This window comes from Grus americana, chromosome Z (assembly GCF_028858705.1).
Source record: "Grus americana isolate bGruAme1 chromosome Z, bGruAme1.mat, whole genome shotgun sequence".
NCBI classification, from domain to species: Eukaryota; Metazoa; Chordata; class Aves; order Gruiformes; family Gruidae; genus Grus; species Grus americana.
Window position 1 is genome coordinate 65,110,637 of NC_072891.1, and position 18,883 is coordinate 65,129,519.

The following is an 18,883-nucleotide window of genomic DNA, read 5'->3' on the forward strand; positions in this document are numbered from 1 at the left end:
CTCAACAGCAGCTAGGGGTTTAAATAATTTTATCTTAACACTTATATGTAAACTGCAATTTATATTCAAGAATAATGATAAAATTTCTTAAAATATGCCATCTCACCCTTCTATTTTTGTGTTGATTTCTCTCACTCCTCTGTCCTCTAGTTTTCTTTTAGATTAATTTTTCCATCCATCTTAGATAACATAGCAACATATGCTACTTATATAATGATATTTAACATTTCTCTGTTGGATTTATTAATTTTCCATAAATAATCCACAAATATGCGTAATAGAAAAACCATGAACATTTTGACCCCTGTGGAAGTAATCCAGACAGCTTTCTCACACCCATTACTTTTGTTTTGGTTCAGAACTGCTACTGATGTGAATCTGTCTGCATGAAATCCAGACGTTTGCCAATGGTGTTTTGCACTTTCATGAAGCAGTTTTTGTGACATGAACTGCTGTTCATAAATATGTGGGGGTTATCAACAGACATGTTAGAAAAAAGACAAGGAGTGACATGCACTTTTCAAGCTGCCTTTCTGATCCTAAACACATCAAGGCAGGTAAAATTTCTTCAGATGACTTCATTAGACTGGGAGTCAGCTCTGCTGTTCCTTCCAAGTGCCATTGTGGTTTTCTTTTTTATTTTCTTTCTTTTAAAAAGAAGGAAGTGAGAAGGAATAAAAAGTCCCGTCAATTATCATCACTATATTAACAGATAAAACGCTGCAAGTACCTACTGTCTAACTAAGATTACAAAGGCACTTAGTAACAGAATGGCCTGATACCGTGGAAGAGCTCTAATAGCTGGTTAGATCAATCAGTGTCTCAACAGAGTCTTGACAAGTTTCTGATTTAATGGGCTGAGCTTGTTTCCACCTGTTATTAGTCTAAAAGTTTTTAAGGTTTGACAAGACTAAACTCAGTCTGGATTGTCATTGTAGTGCAGGCCAGGAATTTCTCCATGATTATGGTAAAAGCAGGCCATTTTCTTCCCTACAAAAAGGGTCATCTTTTCAACCTTTTTTTCAGTTCTTTACTTGACTTGTTCAAGAAAGGAAAACCAAAGATGGCAAAGTTATCAGAGGCTGTCCATGGAGGCAAGATAAACTGAAATGAAACTGCTAAGTGTGAATTAATGTGCTGGTGGTCAAGCTTAACGTATACTTGATTTCTTCTTATTCAGCTCTTTTTAAGGTGAATGTGTCTGAGATGTCACGATGTCAATGTCTGATAACTGCATGCAGCTAAAAAGCAGATGTTTTACTGGTTAAATGAAACGTCATCAAATACGAGCATAGTTCTGAAGGAAAGCAGTACTGAAAATCATGATACTGAAAGTGAAACCAGAAGAAAAGGACTGCTGTTTGATAAAAAATCTGGAATATTGCTTTGACAACCCAAGCCACTGCAGTATTGTCAGCTGAGGAATATATTTGTGTCTTCCTGAGATGAATGGTAAAACTCCCACTCAGTTTGGCTTGGGAAGGAATTGAGCCATGCTGTTTCTGCAAAAATCTAATCATTCAGCTATTTTTAGTTTAAATTAGAGTAGTCTCAGGACTTATATATGCTGGTTGGTGAGAACTGGATAATGATGTTTCACAGGGTGAGGATTGCCTGGTGAGCAGAGTGTTCCAGCTGCAGCAGTGCCTGCCTGCTAGCACATTCCTTATTAGAGAAGGAGAGAAAAAGTTATAAATAATACTTATGCCTGTGTGACTTCAGCCAAGGATTTTCCTACCTCAGGGGAATACACAGCTTTTCTAAATGACCCTTTATTCTGCTGCCGAGTGAGGCTGGATGTGATCCAGAAAATCAGCCTGTTTATAGCTGCAGTTTTAACACAATTAAATAATAGCTGTTATCTTCAAGTGGCTCACTGTGTTTCTAGTGCAACTTTTTATTCACTAAGAATAGTGGGCTTTAAATATTTAAATAAATATTTTTCTAGTGATTCAAATCTAAAAAACTGAAAATCTTTAGAAAAAATTAAAAAAAGTCAAAGTGAAGATTACGTTTGGAATTACGTCAAAAAGCTTACGTTTTGGAATCTGGTTGGTAATGACTGCATTTTGCTTTGAGTGGAACTTGTCACTGAAAGGAAGTATTTGTTTCTTTACTTCCTGAGCTTTTGGGTTTCTGAGCTGTTCATGGTATACAATATTTTCATGTCAGATTTCAGAGCTTTCAGTTACAGAGTGAATGGATAGTTTAGGAAAACTGCAGTTGAATTCTGGAGTGTGTTACATACCAGCTGTCTTTCACAGCCCAGCTGGAAGGAGGAGATGTTTGTAGTGGCTGATGACGACTGACAGTGAGCGAGGCAGCTCTGCTCCAGCTGCTCGTGTGGACGGCTTTTCTCCTCACTGTAACGTCTGTTGCAATTGGCTCTGCTGGGGATGGTCTCAATAGTGAAGTGAAAAACACAGTGACGGGAATGACTTTTCTCAGGCCTTCTGGTGACTTGACTGCAAGACATCAGAGGTGCACTGATAGAAAAACGTGGGAAAGTTTAACTTCTGCTATGTTCATCTTACTGTTCCCTGCATAAATGGAGAAGTTCAGTCTTTAGGCCTGTGATGACTTTGAAAGCCAGTCAAAAAGGCAATAAGTAGATTTCTTCCCCCTCCTCAAAACAAAGCAATTTCAATGTCTCCAGGGCTCATTTTCAGCCATTCCCATGGCTGTACAAATACAATGTTGCAATCCCTAGTTTTTTAAGAAACTACTTTTCCTGTTGTGATATAGATGCAATAATTTGCTGCCTGATGGTGGACACAGGGTAGCCAAAGACTCCCCTGGCTTTGCTCATTCAGGCTTGAATCCCAAGCAATGGTGGTGCCTAATGACATAGCACAGCACTTGGAAGCGTATGCTGGCACAACTGTAATCTTACGAAAATCAGAAGGATGTAGACATGTACCAGAATTACTATATACTAGAGATTCAAAAATCATGAGTGAGGTTGCAAAAAAAACAAGACAAAACCAATCCACCTTCCTATAAATCTGGCACAGACATGTTGGGATTGTCAGGAGAGTGACACCCACCTACCCACCCCGCTTTTAGATTGTCTTTATTTTACTTACAGTTTTTTAACTTGAGAAGTCACTCCTTCAACTTTCTCTGCATAGTTGTGAGAGAAAAAGAGGTTTTGGTTTTGCTGAAAGATGAAATTAGGTTGTAACTTGCATGCTTTGCTGTGCTCAAGCAGTTAAGCCCATAGAGAAGGATGCAAAGTATCCTTTCTTAGTCACAGTAAAGTCATAAGTATTGATGATTATTTTTAAATTGTGTGAACCATTTGATTGCCGAACTATAACGTTAATCACAACCAGGTGAAATATTCAGAGTAGGAAATCCAAGAGCGCTGAGCTAACGAGATAAAAACATTTGAACAGGTCCTTGAAGTGTGCTACTAAATATGGATGCAAATGTCTTTAATGAATATTTCATCTAGGGGACCTTACTAATTAAGATCCATGTCTCCAATGAAACTTGGAAAACTACTGTTGTGCTTTTTAAAATTTAAACCTATGTCACCTCTGTCAAATGATCTATGTGTAGATTGGCTTCTGTGTTTTCTGGCATAGGTAAAGGAGGATAAATGTATAAAGACTCCATTATTTTTTCCCTGTATTGTTCGAGGCTTAAGAGAGAGGTTTTGACAGTCTTTATGTGAAACTGGTGTTTATTTCAGGAACTTACTGAGTTGGATTTGAATGTTCTGTTTTCAGTCATATCAAGACTTCTATAATTATCACCATGTAGGGGTGAAATTTTGTAAGAATATAACTATTTGGACAAAATGTTGAAAAAATCAAAAGCATTGCATTTTATTTTCCTCTTCGTAGGAAAACTGTTTTCTATCTGAAGTACAGAAATGGGCAGGTTCAAAACCCAAAGAGGGGCATTAAAGAAATGTATTATAAATATTTATGTAAGCATTTACTGCTATTTAACTGAGTTGCTAGGCTTAGAGTATGTGTTGTGACTATAGCACCCTTCTGTGAAGCTCATCTGAAGCCTATGTGTCGTATCGCTTACATGATACTCCGCAGGGACTTGCATGATACATAGGCTTTCTTCTTGCTTCCTGGATGGGATGAATGTGTCTCTCTCCCTGCATCCATATATTTCACAGCCGTTATTTGCTAAGTTTGTTACTAAAATCCATAACATTTAATGTGGACTGCAAAAAAGCAATGTCAGATCTCTTTTTGTTGTGTAGAGCTCTGTGGTCATGAGTTAAATCAAGTTTGCTGTCATTTTTCTTACTACCATTGTTGCTGTTGTGGTTATCATTATTTGTGTCACTGTCATCCTTAGGAGCTCCAAATGTGGGCTGTTACTGCATTGTTCTAGGTGCAGAACAAAAAAAAAAAAAAAAATCTTTGCAAGCTTGTATAGAGGATTTGAGAAAGACAACATTGACACCAGGAGAGAGAAGAGTACAGGCAAAATGTGGAACAGACATGTTTGGAGGGATCGCTGTAGTCTCTGGCAGTCAAAGAGTTTTTAGGTTGTTGTAATCATCAGGGCATAGGTGAGACTTTGAAGAAGGCATTTTGCAGATATTTATAGTGAATATCTTGCAGGTGAGAGAATAGGGAATTTCCTGAGAGTGTCTTTGTGCTCACTCTGTGTTCCTGCTCTGTCATGGAGACTGCGGTCCAGACAGGAAGAAAACTGAAGTAATTATTTCATTTGTGGAAAGCAGGTTGCTTATGGATTTGTGAGCTAATTCCCTAATGGCCCTCTGTGACCCACTGTGAGACACGGATTTAGGAACTGGTTAAAATAATACTCTTGAGGATCCAACAGCATAGATAGCTAATCTGAGGCTTCACAGCAGCTGCAGGGGTTATTGCAACCTTGAGGCCGCAGTGGCTGCCACAGATAGTCTCTGTTGCAGAACTACTCTGTCCAGGAAGCAAAATTCCACCTACATTAGGCTGTTTTTCCTCCACAGGCTGAGTGGTGACAACATGTTTTAGCCCTAAAATGTGTCCTTGTGGCTTCCCAGTTGATTAGGTGTATATGTCATGTGAAGACTAGATTATTCAATTGAACTTGTTCTCTTCAAAGGAGAAAATGAGTATATTCCACTAGAATAGTAAAACTAAGGCAACACATGGCACATCAGGAAATTACACTTAATAGCTGACAACACAAAAGGGAGGTTTAGCTAAGTTTAAGGTAAAGATCTCCCACCTAGTGGATGAAGGGAAGGTGGTGGATGTAGGGGTTTTTTATTTTAGTAAGGCTTTTGATACTGTCCTCCACAGCATCCTTCTGGACAGGTTGTCCATTGTGGGATGAGCAGGTTCATGGTGTGCTGGGTGAAGAGCTGGCTGAAGGGCAGAGCTCAACGGATCGTAGCAAATGGGGCTACATCTGACTGGTGACTGGTCACCAGCAGTGTTCCTCAGAGCTCAATTCTAGGGCCAGTTCTGTTCAATGTCTTTATCAATGATTGGGATGCAGGAATTGAATGCACCATTAGCAAGTTTGCTAATGACACCAAACTGGGAGGTGCTGTTGACTCTCTGAAGTGACAAGAGGCCTTGCAGAGGGATCTAGATAGATTGGAGCATTGGGCAGTGATTAATGGGATGAAATTTAATGAGTCCAAATGCCGGATCCTGCACCTAGGACAGAGTAACACCAGGCACAAGTATAAATGGGGAGAGGAGTGGCTGGAGAGCAGCCCTGCAGAAAGGGATCTGGGGGTGCAGGTCGACAGCAGCTGACTATGAGCCAGCAGTGTGCCCTGGCAGCCAAGAGGGCAAACCCCATCCTGGGGGGCATGAAACATGGCCTAGCCAGCCGGTCAAAGGAGGGGATTGTCCCGCTATATTTAGTGATGGTGAGGCCTCACCTTGAGTGTTGTGTTGAGTTCAGAGCCCCACAATTTAAGAAAAATGTGAAGGTCCTTGAATGTGTCCAGAGGAGGTCAACAAAGCTCATGAAAGGGCTGGAAGGCATGTCCTGCAGCTGGGAACTTTGGGTTTGTCTAGTTTGGAGGAGAGGAGACTGAGGGGTGACCTCATTGCTCTCTACAGCTTCCTGAAGAGGGAAGTGGAGAGGGCGGTGCTGAGCTCTTCTCCTGTTCAGTGACAGGATGCATGGGGATGGTTCAAAGCTGTGCCAGAGGAGGTTCAGACTGGGCATTAGGAAGCGTTTCTTAACTGAGAGGATGGTTATATGCCGGAACAGGCTTCCTAGAGAGGTGGTGTCAGTGTTTAAGATGCATTTGGACTAAGTCCTTAATAATTTCATTTAACTTTTGGTCAGCCCTGAAGTGGTCAGGCAGTTGGACTAGATGATGGTTGTAGGTCCCTTCCAACTGAAATAGTCTATTCTATCTTTTGATGACGAGAAATACAATGGCATACTTTTCTATTTATCTTGAACATGTTGAAGGAGAGGGAAGATCTTGGGTTATCTAAGTCAGCATTTACATGATAGTTCATGATCAGATTTCGGATCACAGACTTACATTTAGGCCAAGGAGATGGTGATGTGCTCTGCTGTCTGCTTGCCCACATATCCTTTTTTGACTTTCATATTTGCCTCAGACTGCAGCAGCTGTAGTAGACTGGTGTCTTATGCCACTGCAGAGGATTAGCAGGACTTGTACCCTGATAAACAGATTCTATTAAAAAACAAGAGGTTTCTGCTATTTTAATCATATTAACACTGAATCACTGAATTATAAACCATCCTGAGTAGCTCTCCTACTGGTGCTATTGTTGTACCTTCTGTTTCTTTACTGCTGATGGCATTGTATTTGAGTTTTATTTAATTCCTTATAGCTGCGTGTGAAAAGGACATAATTATATAATACAAGAATGGTTGTATGACCAGTTAATGATATTTCTTTCCAACAACACAAAAGTTTAACAAAATTTTTCAGGATAAAGAAATTGTTATCTTTTTCTTTTCAGGTACCATGATCAACAGGATGTTACTAGCAACTTCCTTGGAGCAATGTGGTTGATTTCAATAACTTTTCTATCCATTGGATATGGTGACATGGTACCTAATACATACTGTGGGAAAGGAGTCTGTTTACTCACTGGAATCATGGTGAGTGCTTCTGAATTTATTCATTGGATATGAGATTGAGTTTCCTGCAATTAATCCCAAAACTTGTGGTAGACATAAAGAAACATTTATTTGCTGGCTTGTGGAGTATATATACTTACTCACACCATTTCCATGGTCTTTAATTCCTAGTAATGGAATGGAGGGGTTTCTTCTTCTTTACCTAAAGTTTAGCAGCTGTGTAATGAAATACAGAGAAACAAATTCCACCCTGACATAATTTACAGCTTCAAAATCTCAATAGAGTCTTTCAGAAAATGTTAAGGTTTTATATAATCTCAGTTATCTTTGGACATGTGTAATTGGACCAGTACTAATAATTAATCTCAGTTCTGACTTTTGTTTCTTAAAATTAAGTTACTCACAAACAAACGTGATGGTGGCTAATCTCTCTGGTGTTAATTTTTCTGTATTGCACCATTTGGTCAAAGTCAGGGAGGGAGTAAGGTGATGTATTATAATGTCTGGGAAATTTACACATATCTGCAGTAAATTAGAAGTAAAAAAGGCTCCAAATTCTGCCGCTTTTATTTGTATCAACTCCTGTGTAAATGTTCCTGTGAATGAGAAGGGCAGAATGAGCATCATATATACAGTATATAACAGTAAGATACATACTTGTGAATTTTTGCCGTTGATCATAAGTAATGCAGCTCCAATATCTACCTTCTATTAAAACAGGTATATTGGGATTTTGGCTGAAAACAAATGATATATTGCCCCTTTTGAAGAGGTGTTTTGGTGAAAATTTTTTTTTAAGAGTGTATTTTGTGTCCAAAGAGCATGAATGCATTTTTGTAATGTTTAAGAATTTTTCCAAAAATTTTTTTTTTTTAAACATCTGACAGGTTTCAGGTCGTTGATCTTTATTGAAAAAGACTTCCAGTATATTTTGCCGATGGTGGCAAATGCATATCTCCTTAAATACAGAGTTTGCAATTTGGTTGGAAAGTGCGGGCTAAAAGCAGAAGAATGACTCGGAAAGCTTTTTTAAAAGCTGTTGGCTAAGCTCAAATCTGCCATCTTCTGGGGTATTTGCCTTTGCTTCTCTTTCTGAGCTGGATTTTGATGCCAGAGAGAATAAAATGTGGTCATAAGTTCATTAGGAAAAAAGGGGGACAATCAGTATATGTTACCATGGGGATGTGCAGAATGGGGGCAGGACCCAGCTATAAAGCTTTCCTTCTTCCCAGGCACTGTTTAGAAATCAGAAGCAAATACTTGAAGATGCAGGTATCAGATCATTTTGTTCACTCAAATTGCTCAGCACTTTCCAGCATTTCATTATGAAAAAAATGTACAGAAATCTAGGACTTTCAAAGCCCTGCTGAAGTGCAATGAGAATAGTAGTATTGATACTAATCATCTATGGGTTTCACACTGCTATTGCGTTTATGCTAGTGCAAATGATAGCAGCATCTGGACTGTTATTTTGAATAGCTTATTTTGAGTGGGCTTATGATTTTATTATGATGAAAACAAGGTAAAAATAAAATCAGAAAAGCAGACTCCAGATTATTGCAAATATTATTCTATACGCCTTTGAATGAACCACACAGAAGCTGAAATTATAAGATATATTTGCCATTTTGCTTATGACAGCACCATTTGGATTCAGATGTAAAATTATTTATGGCAGTTGCTTCCACTGCTTTGGTGAAAAACTAAAGTACTGATTAATCATACAATTTGCACACATGGCATTTCCTTTTCACAACTGAAACAAGATTCCATTGAAAATTAGACTTGTAAAATGTATGGATGATACTCACCTTCATGTCTTTGTTTGGTTTTTATGATTAAAAATTCTGCAGCTGCTTTGGAAGCATGAAGGCTCCAATCAGTATCTCATGGTAATGAGTTTGGGATAAATACCTTCACAGACAGAAATCATTCCTAACCAAAAAACAAGCCAGGTAGCTAGTGTGTGATGATAAGTAAAACAGTACTGAAAGCCTGACCCCCAATTACATTTTTAAGGACATCTGCAATATGGCTTTGGCAGAAGTCTTCTTTGAGAAAGAAAATATGGAGCAATGGGAGAGAGTCAGATGTTGAAATTACTCTTTTTTTTTTTTTTAAATAAAGGATCTGAAAGATACAAAGTGTGAAACAGTGAACATAATAATGAACTATCTTCCAGCCTAACCTGCAATACCAAAAAGCTTATAGGTCTTGAATATAATTCTTTAAAACCAGCTACTCTTCTGAAACTTGTTCAGTAACTAATTAATGTTTGTTGTGGAAAAGATAAGATCCTAAAAGAACAGACCTACTGATTTTTATTTCAATAGAAGTGGCTGATGGTCTACTTAAAAGGTATACCAGGATAATTGTTGTATGAGTGTAACAAAATCAAACCATGTATGTGATCTTAAGAGGGAAAACGTGATTCCCTGGCCTCCGAAGTAGCAAATACATTATCGGATTAGTGTGATCAATACCATATGCCACTGAGGTTTTGCTTTTGGATAAGGTCACTGTTAAAAAGTGTGGAAGGGAGAATAAATAGAAATACTTGTGAATACAAGAGTAGTTACACAGACCACTGAAGAGTTCATATTGGCTTTGGAAAACTGGTGGCCCATGGAGGGCTCCTTAGGTGTCTTGACCCCAACGAAGGGAGAGCCCAGGTGCCCTGGCTGTCCTCCTGCTTCTGCCTCAGGAACTGCTTTATGTGCGATGGAAATTGGACTGCTTGGGCTGAACTATGCACTGTGCTCCAGCCTGGGAAGTGGACTTTATGCAGTCTGCTCATGGCACTAAGTTGTGCTGGCTATTCAAACTGCAGCTACTTCTATCTTGAGGCACTGGTTCAAGTGACATCTTTTAAATTCTGCAAGTGCACACTGCTGGAAAATAGGGAAATCTTTACATATATTCAGATTATACGAAAAGGAAAGACGACTTGAGAATCATTAAGAATAAGCCAGCAGTCTGATTAATGTATTACAATTACTATTTTTTTAAAAAAAACCTGTGAACAAAGAAGACAAATGCTGAAAAAACATGTACTATCATATTGAAAAATTTACTTTTTGATCTTGTAAAACACTTAAATATGTGAAGCGTTAATGAAAATACTGACACAGCGCGATACAGAGTTGATGGCATGGGTTAATGCAGAGACACTTTACAGACAGGCAAGTGAAACCGAATTGACTACCGCAACTCAATTACTTAACAGTGTTTTTGCAATGAGATTTCCCTAGGCAGCAGTAGTAGACTATGGGCCAGGTGGACTTTTAAGTCAGAGAGCAAATATGTCCTTTGCCTTCTGTGCACATTAGGTAGGTCTGCAAGAGCATGATGGATGGATGAAGTATGAGTGCTGACACTGTTATCAGAACAGGATATAAAGAAGATGAGGAGATCTATGGCATCTTCACCATGCCATGCAGCTTGTCGGAGTCACCGAAGATGCCATCCAATGCTTGTCAGTGCACACCCAAGCAGATCTCTCAGATCCTGGTCAGCAGGCTGAGCTCAGCTACCAGTGGAGCACTTTGTTGGTGATGGTGCTAAGTGGAACTGCTAATATAAGCAGCATTTCCACCTCCTTAATGGCTTTTTGGAGTTAGGGCCTTGGAGTGATTTGCCAAATTTTCCTTGCTTTATGAGGAGTATAATGAAATTAGCAAAAAATTAACGAAAGGAAGTAGAAATTGGTAGAAGTAAGGGGGGGGGGGGGGCAAGTGTGAGAAGATATGGGAAGATGCATAATTATTGACTATGAGATGGATAATTTTTACAGATCTTTGTAAGCTTTTGTACCTATGCAAGATAAAATAATGGCAATTCACTCTTCTGACTCCAGATCTAAGGATCTACCACAAGGTTTCAGAAGAACTCTTTTCTTTTTACGTCCAGCATTACATGATGAGCTAATGCATTTATTGTATGGTGCAAAGCCAAGGATGCAGAATCTTCCTGCAGAGCCAACCACCAACCGTTAGAAGCAGACATACAGAACAAGTAGGTAAAACCTATGTCGCTGCAGCAAAATGGATGAGTTGCCATTGTCCTGCACAGAGTGGTTAGCTATAGCTTGGATGAAGATTGCTTTAAATGTTATTTCAGAATGTCTTCCTCCCTAACGCTGAAAGTGCAGCTTAAATGGTTCTGATATTGAAAGGAACTCCAAAGAGATCGTTAAGCCTATGAAAGGGCCAAATAAATTAGGAAAGTTTTCTTAAATTTACATCATAGAGGTGGACAAGATTAGGTGTTTCTTTTAGAAAATTTTATAGGAACATCTTTTAACTACAGAATTTGAACACCACTCAGGTAGGTGAAGAATTCTTATTAGAGCAGTCACAATGCAGTCAATGTGTACAATCTGGCCTTAAGGATACTAGTTTTTATTAGTTCTAAGTCAGGAATCACAAATAAATCAGATTTGATTTTAAAGCTTCTCATGCCACAGCTTTTAATGTCCTTGTGGAAGTCTGCATTTAGTTCAAAAAAATCAGAATTCCTTTCCTGTGCACGATGAAAAAAGTTATGAGGATGAGGTGTTTCTGAGAACAAGTGTAACCTTCTTTTAGAATTAGAAAAAATAAGGAAAAAAACTCCATTGGAAGGTCTTCAGTTTGTATCAATAGAGCAGGGAAGTTTTTGAAGTTTTTGAAGACGACAGGGAACTGTTTGCCACTTACATGTAGCTCGGAGTTACAGATACATTTCAGCAAGTTCAAGGCAGTCAGTTACTGACTGGAATTTACAGCAGTTGTCCCATGATATCTTCTTTTACATAGATATTACTGAAGCTGATGGCTATTACAGCAGAACTTCTGCTTTTTTTTGAAAAAACGTAATTTGGTTTGGTTTCATCTGCAATAACTTCAGATTTAATACAGCAACTTTAATATATTTTTACAGGTATTCTCATGAAACTTTAGTATTTACAACACAGGTGTTGGACGAGAACATCATTGGTAGCCATCATCGTGAATTATTAATGTTTCCCATCAGTATTATAGGCTGTTGAGCCTCCTTGTTTAGTGAAATCAGATTTCACCTCCTTGCTCAGCAAGAAGTGTTTTGCACATTGGCAGAAACTGTCTTGATCTCCGGGGGGCATGTTTAGGTGTTACGACCATTCAGAGTTTCCCAGCAGCCCAGCCGACAGGGTGGATTCAATTCTTAGTCTTCTCTGAGTTAACACTGCTATCATTTCTAGGTTCCCCTGTAGAGGAGAGATTGTGTTCATTTTATACATCATCATTTTCTGTGCTGTCTCAAAAGCCGTTCCCAGTACCCAGGTTGCATTACTCAAGAAAAGTTTACTTCACCCCCGCTACCACTACCCATTATTATGTCTGAGAGTATTTAATCAATTTCATATTTGTGTATGACATTTAATGCTCTTCATAATTTTTATTTTTGCAACATTGCTAAAAACCTTATGGACTAATTAGAAGTAAAGGAATCTAGTCACCTGCTGTTGTATAGGTTAGAAGTTTAAATGTTGCAATACAATTCTAGCTAGTGGTGCAAACTCCACTGAAGACAACAGTAGCTAGGCAAGTATTAAATGTATGAAAGTATAAATAATGCTAAACTATTTTAGTTCACCTTTTTGGCTGAGATGGCATAGCTGCTGTCCTATTTATTACTCATCCTATTTTGTTTCAGTGTAGCAAGGTTACACATCTCTCCCAGTAAACAATGACAAATGCAAAATCACCTTTATACAATGCCATTTCTGTAGCCTCTATCTGTCTTGTGGCTGGATTCCTCCCTCAACTTTTGCATTGCTTGTTTTGGAGAGGTTTTTTTTACGTCAGGCAAGATTTTTTTAAAAAAATTTTTTCCCCCTTCCCTGGTGGTCCTGTAAGCCCAACTTCTAGAGAGCCAAATGAACAGAATACCTGTTTAAATTCTTACAGGATTTTCATTTTATGCACAACAGCAGGAGGAATGTTGTGCTTTTTCTGATGCAGAGCTGAATTTCCCATCAGAACCATAGGTCTGCAAAGTGGACCTTCTCTCTCTCCCTCAGTGGATCCCAAGGGAAATGAGCAAAAAATATGGCAACTGCCTTCTTTCAGCCGCAGGCAAGTATAGCAGGACATTTTTGTGACAACTACAGCACTGAAGACTGCACTTCGCTCTCAGTCCAGTAAACCAAAGCTGCCAGGCGACTTTCAGCTGAGACATTGATACACAGTGCTGCTTCCTTTCTCACCAAGAGCACCCTCCAGGTATATATATATATATGTGTGTGTGTGTGTATATATATATATATATATATGTATATGTCCTCCAGGCGGTTGCAGAAATGGCTCAATTAATTGTTGTCTTGTAAAGGTATTTTGGAACCTTACCAAAGAAAGAACCAAGTGGAAATGCCAGAGGTGTTTACTTAGAGGAGAAGTACAGGGTTTCTCTGCTGACTGAAGGATATTTTCAGTACGGCTTACCAGCCAGTGCTATCCATTCTTTGCCTTAGATAACCCTTTAGTTGAAGAGTTGCAAGCACCTCTCTCTGGTTATCACTAGAACTAGACACTTACCAGAATGTTAGATGCAAATGCTAGACTTTATTGAAGCCCAAACTCTGCAGTTTTGCAATCACTGTGTATTGGACCAGTGTGAACCCTCAGTCTTAGCACTTTTGAGCAGTAGGAAAGGCACGGTCTTGATCCAAACTTCATAGCCTCACCCTCCTCAGATACTTTGGGCAACACCAGCTTTTCCCTTCTAGCTGCCATGGCTATGTCTGCTGCAGTTTACCATAATGTAAAATTCTCTGTGGTAACTTTTAGTCAGCTTTGGTCTGGTGGTTCTGATGATAACAGCAGATAGCTCAGGGTGGGCTGCAGCAGTGAAGAGCAGGACAGAGGACTGTGATTAGACTGCTAAAGGCATCTCAGCTATTATAGTATATAATAAGTATATTCATACATGATCTGGGTAAAACCACAGCAGGATCTGAAGGAGAAGGTATGGACCTTGAATGGAGTGTTCAATGGGGTAGTAGTTGGTGGCTTTCGTGTATATATGTGTGTGTGCGCGCGTGTGTGTATATCTAAAGCTGCAGTGGACTGATGAGGGAATGTTATGAATATTCATTCTTTCATTCCCTTTTTCTTCAAATTATGACATCCTGAAAGTCCTAAGTGTCCTTAAAATCAGGCTGCTTACCAAGCCAAAATACACCACAATAACTCTGTAATGCAGGAGGCTGACTGAGGAGTGCAAATTCCAGGTAGAATTAATTACTGCCTTGATACTTGAAAAGATATACATTTCTGCCTTTTTCATTTCCTTTATATGATATATAATACCCCTGAAATTTAAGCAAGAGCTTAAAGCAGTGATTTAGTTTATTATTTAATTCAAAACAGTATAAAAAGAATGTTGTTGGAAATTATAAAATGCAGTAATCAAATATAAGAGTTTTTAGAATTTTACTCTCAAAGGAATCCTTCTTGCAACTGAAATAATTATCGTGGTACTTTTACTTAGCCTGTCATTTTAATAAAGAAGTAGGTGCTGCATTATGCAGTATTGATATAAGAAAAAACCTGAGTATATGAGCATGAATTCATTCGATTCATTGTACTAACTTTCATGTGAATCAGGATGGCAAGTATGATGCTTACAATGCTACCATTTTAAAGTAACTGCATTGCATCTATTTACTTTCTGCAATTTGGAATAATTCTCACTTTATTAGTATTTTTAAGGATGCTGAGATCTTTAGGGGAGCTGTATAACAGTGCAGAGCATTGTAACATAAAATATTAATTAGCATCATGTACTTTAAGTGGAATTTCAATCTTATTTCTATAAGCTGTTGTTTAAAGAATGAACATAATTTGTTTTCCTTTGTGGTACTGAGAAACGTAAACTTGCAGATAATAAAATACTTCCTTCTTTTGCAGAAATGCTAAAAGAGCTCATTTTGCTATACTGATATACCATTATATCCCACAAAGCCAAGGGGGGGTAACCTGCATCTAGAATACCTTGCAGTTTCAGTAAGCTGCTCTGGAGATAAGGAAGATAGCAATGCATGCTTACCATAGAGGTGGTTGTCATAGCTTGTCGGTGACAATATTCTGCTGCTGCAGGCAGTGTCTTTCATGTGAGATACAAAGCTGCTGTTTTTAACGGCATTTGGCCCTTATAACTGCTGTGTCTCTTTGAAAAAGCATGAGAGTTAATCGCAATGGCTGGAATAATTTCACCTAAACCAAATTCCTTTTGTCTGCCACCATTCCTCTAGCCTTTTTTTGGGGGGCTGGGAAGGGGGATCTAATATTTCTCTCCCCTGTTAACTTGGTATAGACAGCTGTTTTCTGCCACTTTGCTAGTGGTGTCTGTATGTATAATCTCATTCTGTCTTAGCATTCTTGCCGTAAGGAGGCAGAACTCAAGTTATGTCATTAAATCAACATCTGGTCTGTTATCCTGACACACTGGGCCAAAATTTGTCTGCTTTTCTCTTCCTGTTCTTGCTATTTTATGGCGTGTTTTATTTATTTATTTGCCCTCTGAGAAGTCTTCTGCATATTAGCAGAAGCATATTCACAGGAAGGAGCCCAAAGGAGACCTATTTTCTGGGGAGGTAGGGCGTATGGTAGAGCATCTCCTGCCTAATCTTCTTCTCAGAAGGCTCGATGCATTTCTGAAGTGCTCAGCCTTAAGCTGCGTTGACTGTCTTCTTCCTTTTTAACTCTTAGGGGGACCTGGAGAAGCAAAGGAACTTACAGCCCCATTTTGACTTAGCTCATTGAGAGAGCAAGACTTCAATTAAATTTCCATGAACTTCTATCGACATGGGGTTGGAGAACAGAGGGAGAGAGAACAGCAAAGATACAAAGCTTAGTACTGAGGACAGAAGAGAAGCAGAAAATGCAGCAAAATTACAAGGGACTTATTCAAGGGAATGCTGGGAGCTGTTGGGGATAGAAGATTTGATAGGTGAGAACTAATTGCAGAGAATCAGGTGTTTGCAAGGGAGCAGATGGATTTCTTGGAACAATCCATGGGAATGGAGAATTAATTAATTGGAGACTTTCACAAAACTCATTGGGTGCCTCAGTAAGTAAGCAGAGAGAGCAGATTCATTTTTCTGAGGACACTATATGAATAGGGGTTTCCAATCAGTTTATTTTGCAGTCTCTATGTGTTTATTAATGGAATTTGTATTTTGGAAGCTAGATTCAGAGATTTCTTCTGGATTTTCTGGAGAGAGTAAGGCAGTTATGGAGGTAGGGAATGGAGAGAGGGTAACTTAGGAGAAATAGGAGAAATTTAATTCAATAGGAGAAATATAGAAAGAGTGGAAGAAAGCTTTGCAAATGAAATTGTGGTAGGCTCCAATGTGCAACAGGAGATTGCTTTATACTGGAGAGTAACTGACATGGGGGGCAATAACAACTAGATTGGGGTGAACCTGCAAGTTAAACACAGCCTCGTATATTTAATGTGATTTTTGTACTTTGTTAAAAAGAACCTGTAAATATTTGTTTAAAAAAAAAAAAAGACTAAGGCAGCAGAATTTATTAATAGCATATAGTAAATGGTACCTCTAGATGTGTATAATAGACGCTGCTTCTCATTACCTGGCTCATTTTAGCCCCCTTTCCTTTCCCCTCCCCCCAAAAAATAAATTTGTCATGCTGATAAAGACACTGTCATGTCAAAGGACAGTCACCTACTGGCCTTGGCCTGTTGTGAACATGCATGTCTGTGTATATGTATGCATATGCATACATATACACAGCACGAATTAGAAATTTGATATTTTCTCCATCCAGGTTTTGAAGAAATGGTCTTGTGTATGTATGCTATTTTTAAATGGTAATAGGATAAGCAGAAATACTATGGAAAAGATTGTTGAAGGACTCAGAGAACAACAGGGAAGTGTACTAAAGTGATTAAATACTAAATTAATGATTATTTTTAGGCCCTACCGAAAATCCTAAGAAATTTTTCTTTTATTATGTGTTAAATGCTAATCTATTCTTAGTTCCTCTTTAGCAATTGCTGTAACCTTGAGATAATTGTTAAGAACAAGGTATTCTGCATTTATTTACTAATATTCTTGGTTTTAGAAGTTATTTTGATCACCCCCTTTGTTTATGCACTAGAAATGACATGTGTTCAAATTTTCAACCCCTGCAGAAAAAAAAGCAGAACTTTTAAATGATGCTGCTCACTAATTATTTTTATGCCTTGACAGTTTACCAGCCTGTAATTACTGACTTTTCCTATTACTCTGAACTGAAATAGCTGTAGCAAGTTCACTATATTTACCAGGGATGAATCACCTGATGCCTGCCATATTTCTACAGCAAAGGAGAAACTTCCACTAAAAATTCTGCAAAATGCAGTAGTAACATCTTGGGGGGGGGTTTTATTGTTTTCAGGGTGCTGGGTGCACTGCACTGGTGGTAGCTGTGGTGGCAAGGAAGTTAGAACTTACCAAAGCTGAAAAACATGTGCATAATTTCATGATGGACACCCAGCTAACTAAAAGAGTAAGTCACACTTTATATTCACAACTGAAAAGGAAATGTGTGTTAATTTATTTCTGCATTTGTTTTAAATAGTCTCTTGCTCTGTTCTTCTGCTGAACTTTTTCACAGGTGTGATTTTGCAAGGAAGAGGAATTGAATGCCTTGAGCTTTTCTCTGAATTGAGAGCAACTGCAAGTTCTCAGCAGATTTTGACGATTTGAACACTCTTTCGTAAAGGGTCCTTGCAGCTCTAAAATAATTGGGATAATCAACAGTTGAATGTTGTGAAACTAAAGACTGTTATATTAAACTAAAAAATGTTCATGCAGCATATGAGAAGAATATATAAAAATTTTGTAGCTAAAATAGGTGAAATGACTGATACATACAAGAATTTCAAGCTATGAAGGATGTTCTTAAAAAAAAGACATATTCATAGTTTGTGAGTGAGATAGTCTTTCCAATTGCTTTGTGTACTCAACACAGGGTTCACATAATGGCACACAGTACTGAAGTGCCTTGAAAGATGATTGTAGATAATAATATTTTTAGAAGAGATTATTTTAAAAAAAACCTCTAGAAGCCATTAGAATTCATAAAAAATACTTTAGTTTTTTCCTTATGAAATATAGTTTAAATTACTATAACATCTTGGAAAATGAAAGAATTCAACAACTGAGGCAATAGAAATCCTTTATTGAAATAAACCAGGTCAGTGATGAGGGAAGAAGAAAATGAGTAGGAGCTACACAGTCCTCTCAACTCGTTTAGTTGTCGTTACTGAGAAGAGCCAGTACAGAGAGGAAGGTCCTTGCACTCACAGGAGGAACTCAGCAGACCTTGTTTTTACAGATGGGTGGAGAGGGATGTCAATGCCCAAGCTGGAAACCACGGCTCTGCTCCGAGCTGGAAATCACAGCTCTGCTCCAGGCAGGAAGGAGGTTGGCTCCCTCAGCCCAGCTCCTTGCAGCAGAGTAGTGCTGCTCTGCCACAGGTCCTCTGCTGCCAAGAGACGTGCCATGTCTCTACACGCTGTGTTTCCAGGACACATCAGCACACCGCTCTGGTTGTGCTGGCTCTCATGTTTCTATGCTGGTCACCACTGACAGCTTGTATCTCCCCTAAACAGTCATGGTGGGGAAAGACTAAGGATGGGTGGGAAGGCAGTTGTTATATAGATATAAAGGGTGTCTGACTTGAGGTGTCTATCTGAGCTTCTTGATTTACACTCCTATTATAGCCAGTTAAGGTCTTGTTGATACTAGACCATGGACAATTTGTCCCTTCCTAACACAGGCACT

The 18,883-nt window shown here is 38.7% G+C and overlaps 1 protein-coding gene across 3 annotated transcripts in view; it reads left to right on the forward strand.

The window, feature by feature from the left end:
- The window catches only part of KCNN2 (potassium calcium-activated channel subfamily N member 2), a 70,575-nt gene that overhangs the window by 43,164 nt on the left and 8,528 nt on the right, over window positions 1-18,883 (forward strand). For 2 of the 3 annotated variants that reach the window (XM_054810805.1, XM_054810807.1), the window contains 2 exons: window positions 6,948-7,089; window positions 17,493-17,603. In XM_054810805.1, coding sequence (XP_054666780.1) covers window positions 6,948-7,089; window positions 17,493-17,603 — 253 coding nt within the window. The remainder of the gene's footprint in view (window positions 1-6,947; window positions 7,090-17,492; window positions 17,604-18,883) is intronic. The other variant, XM_054810806.1, reaches the window with a different exon arrangement.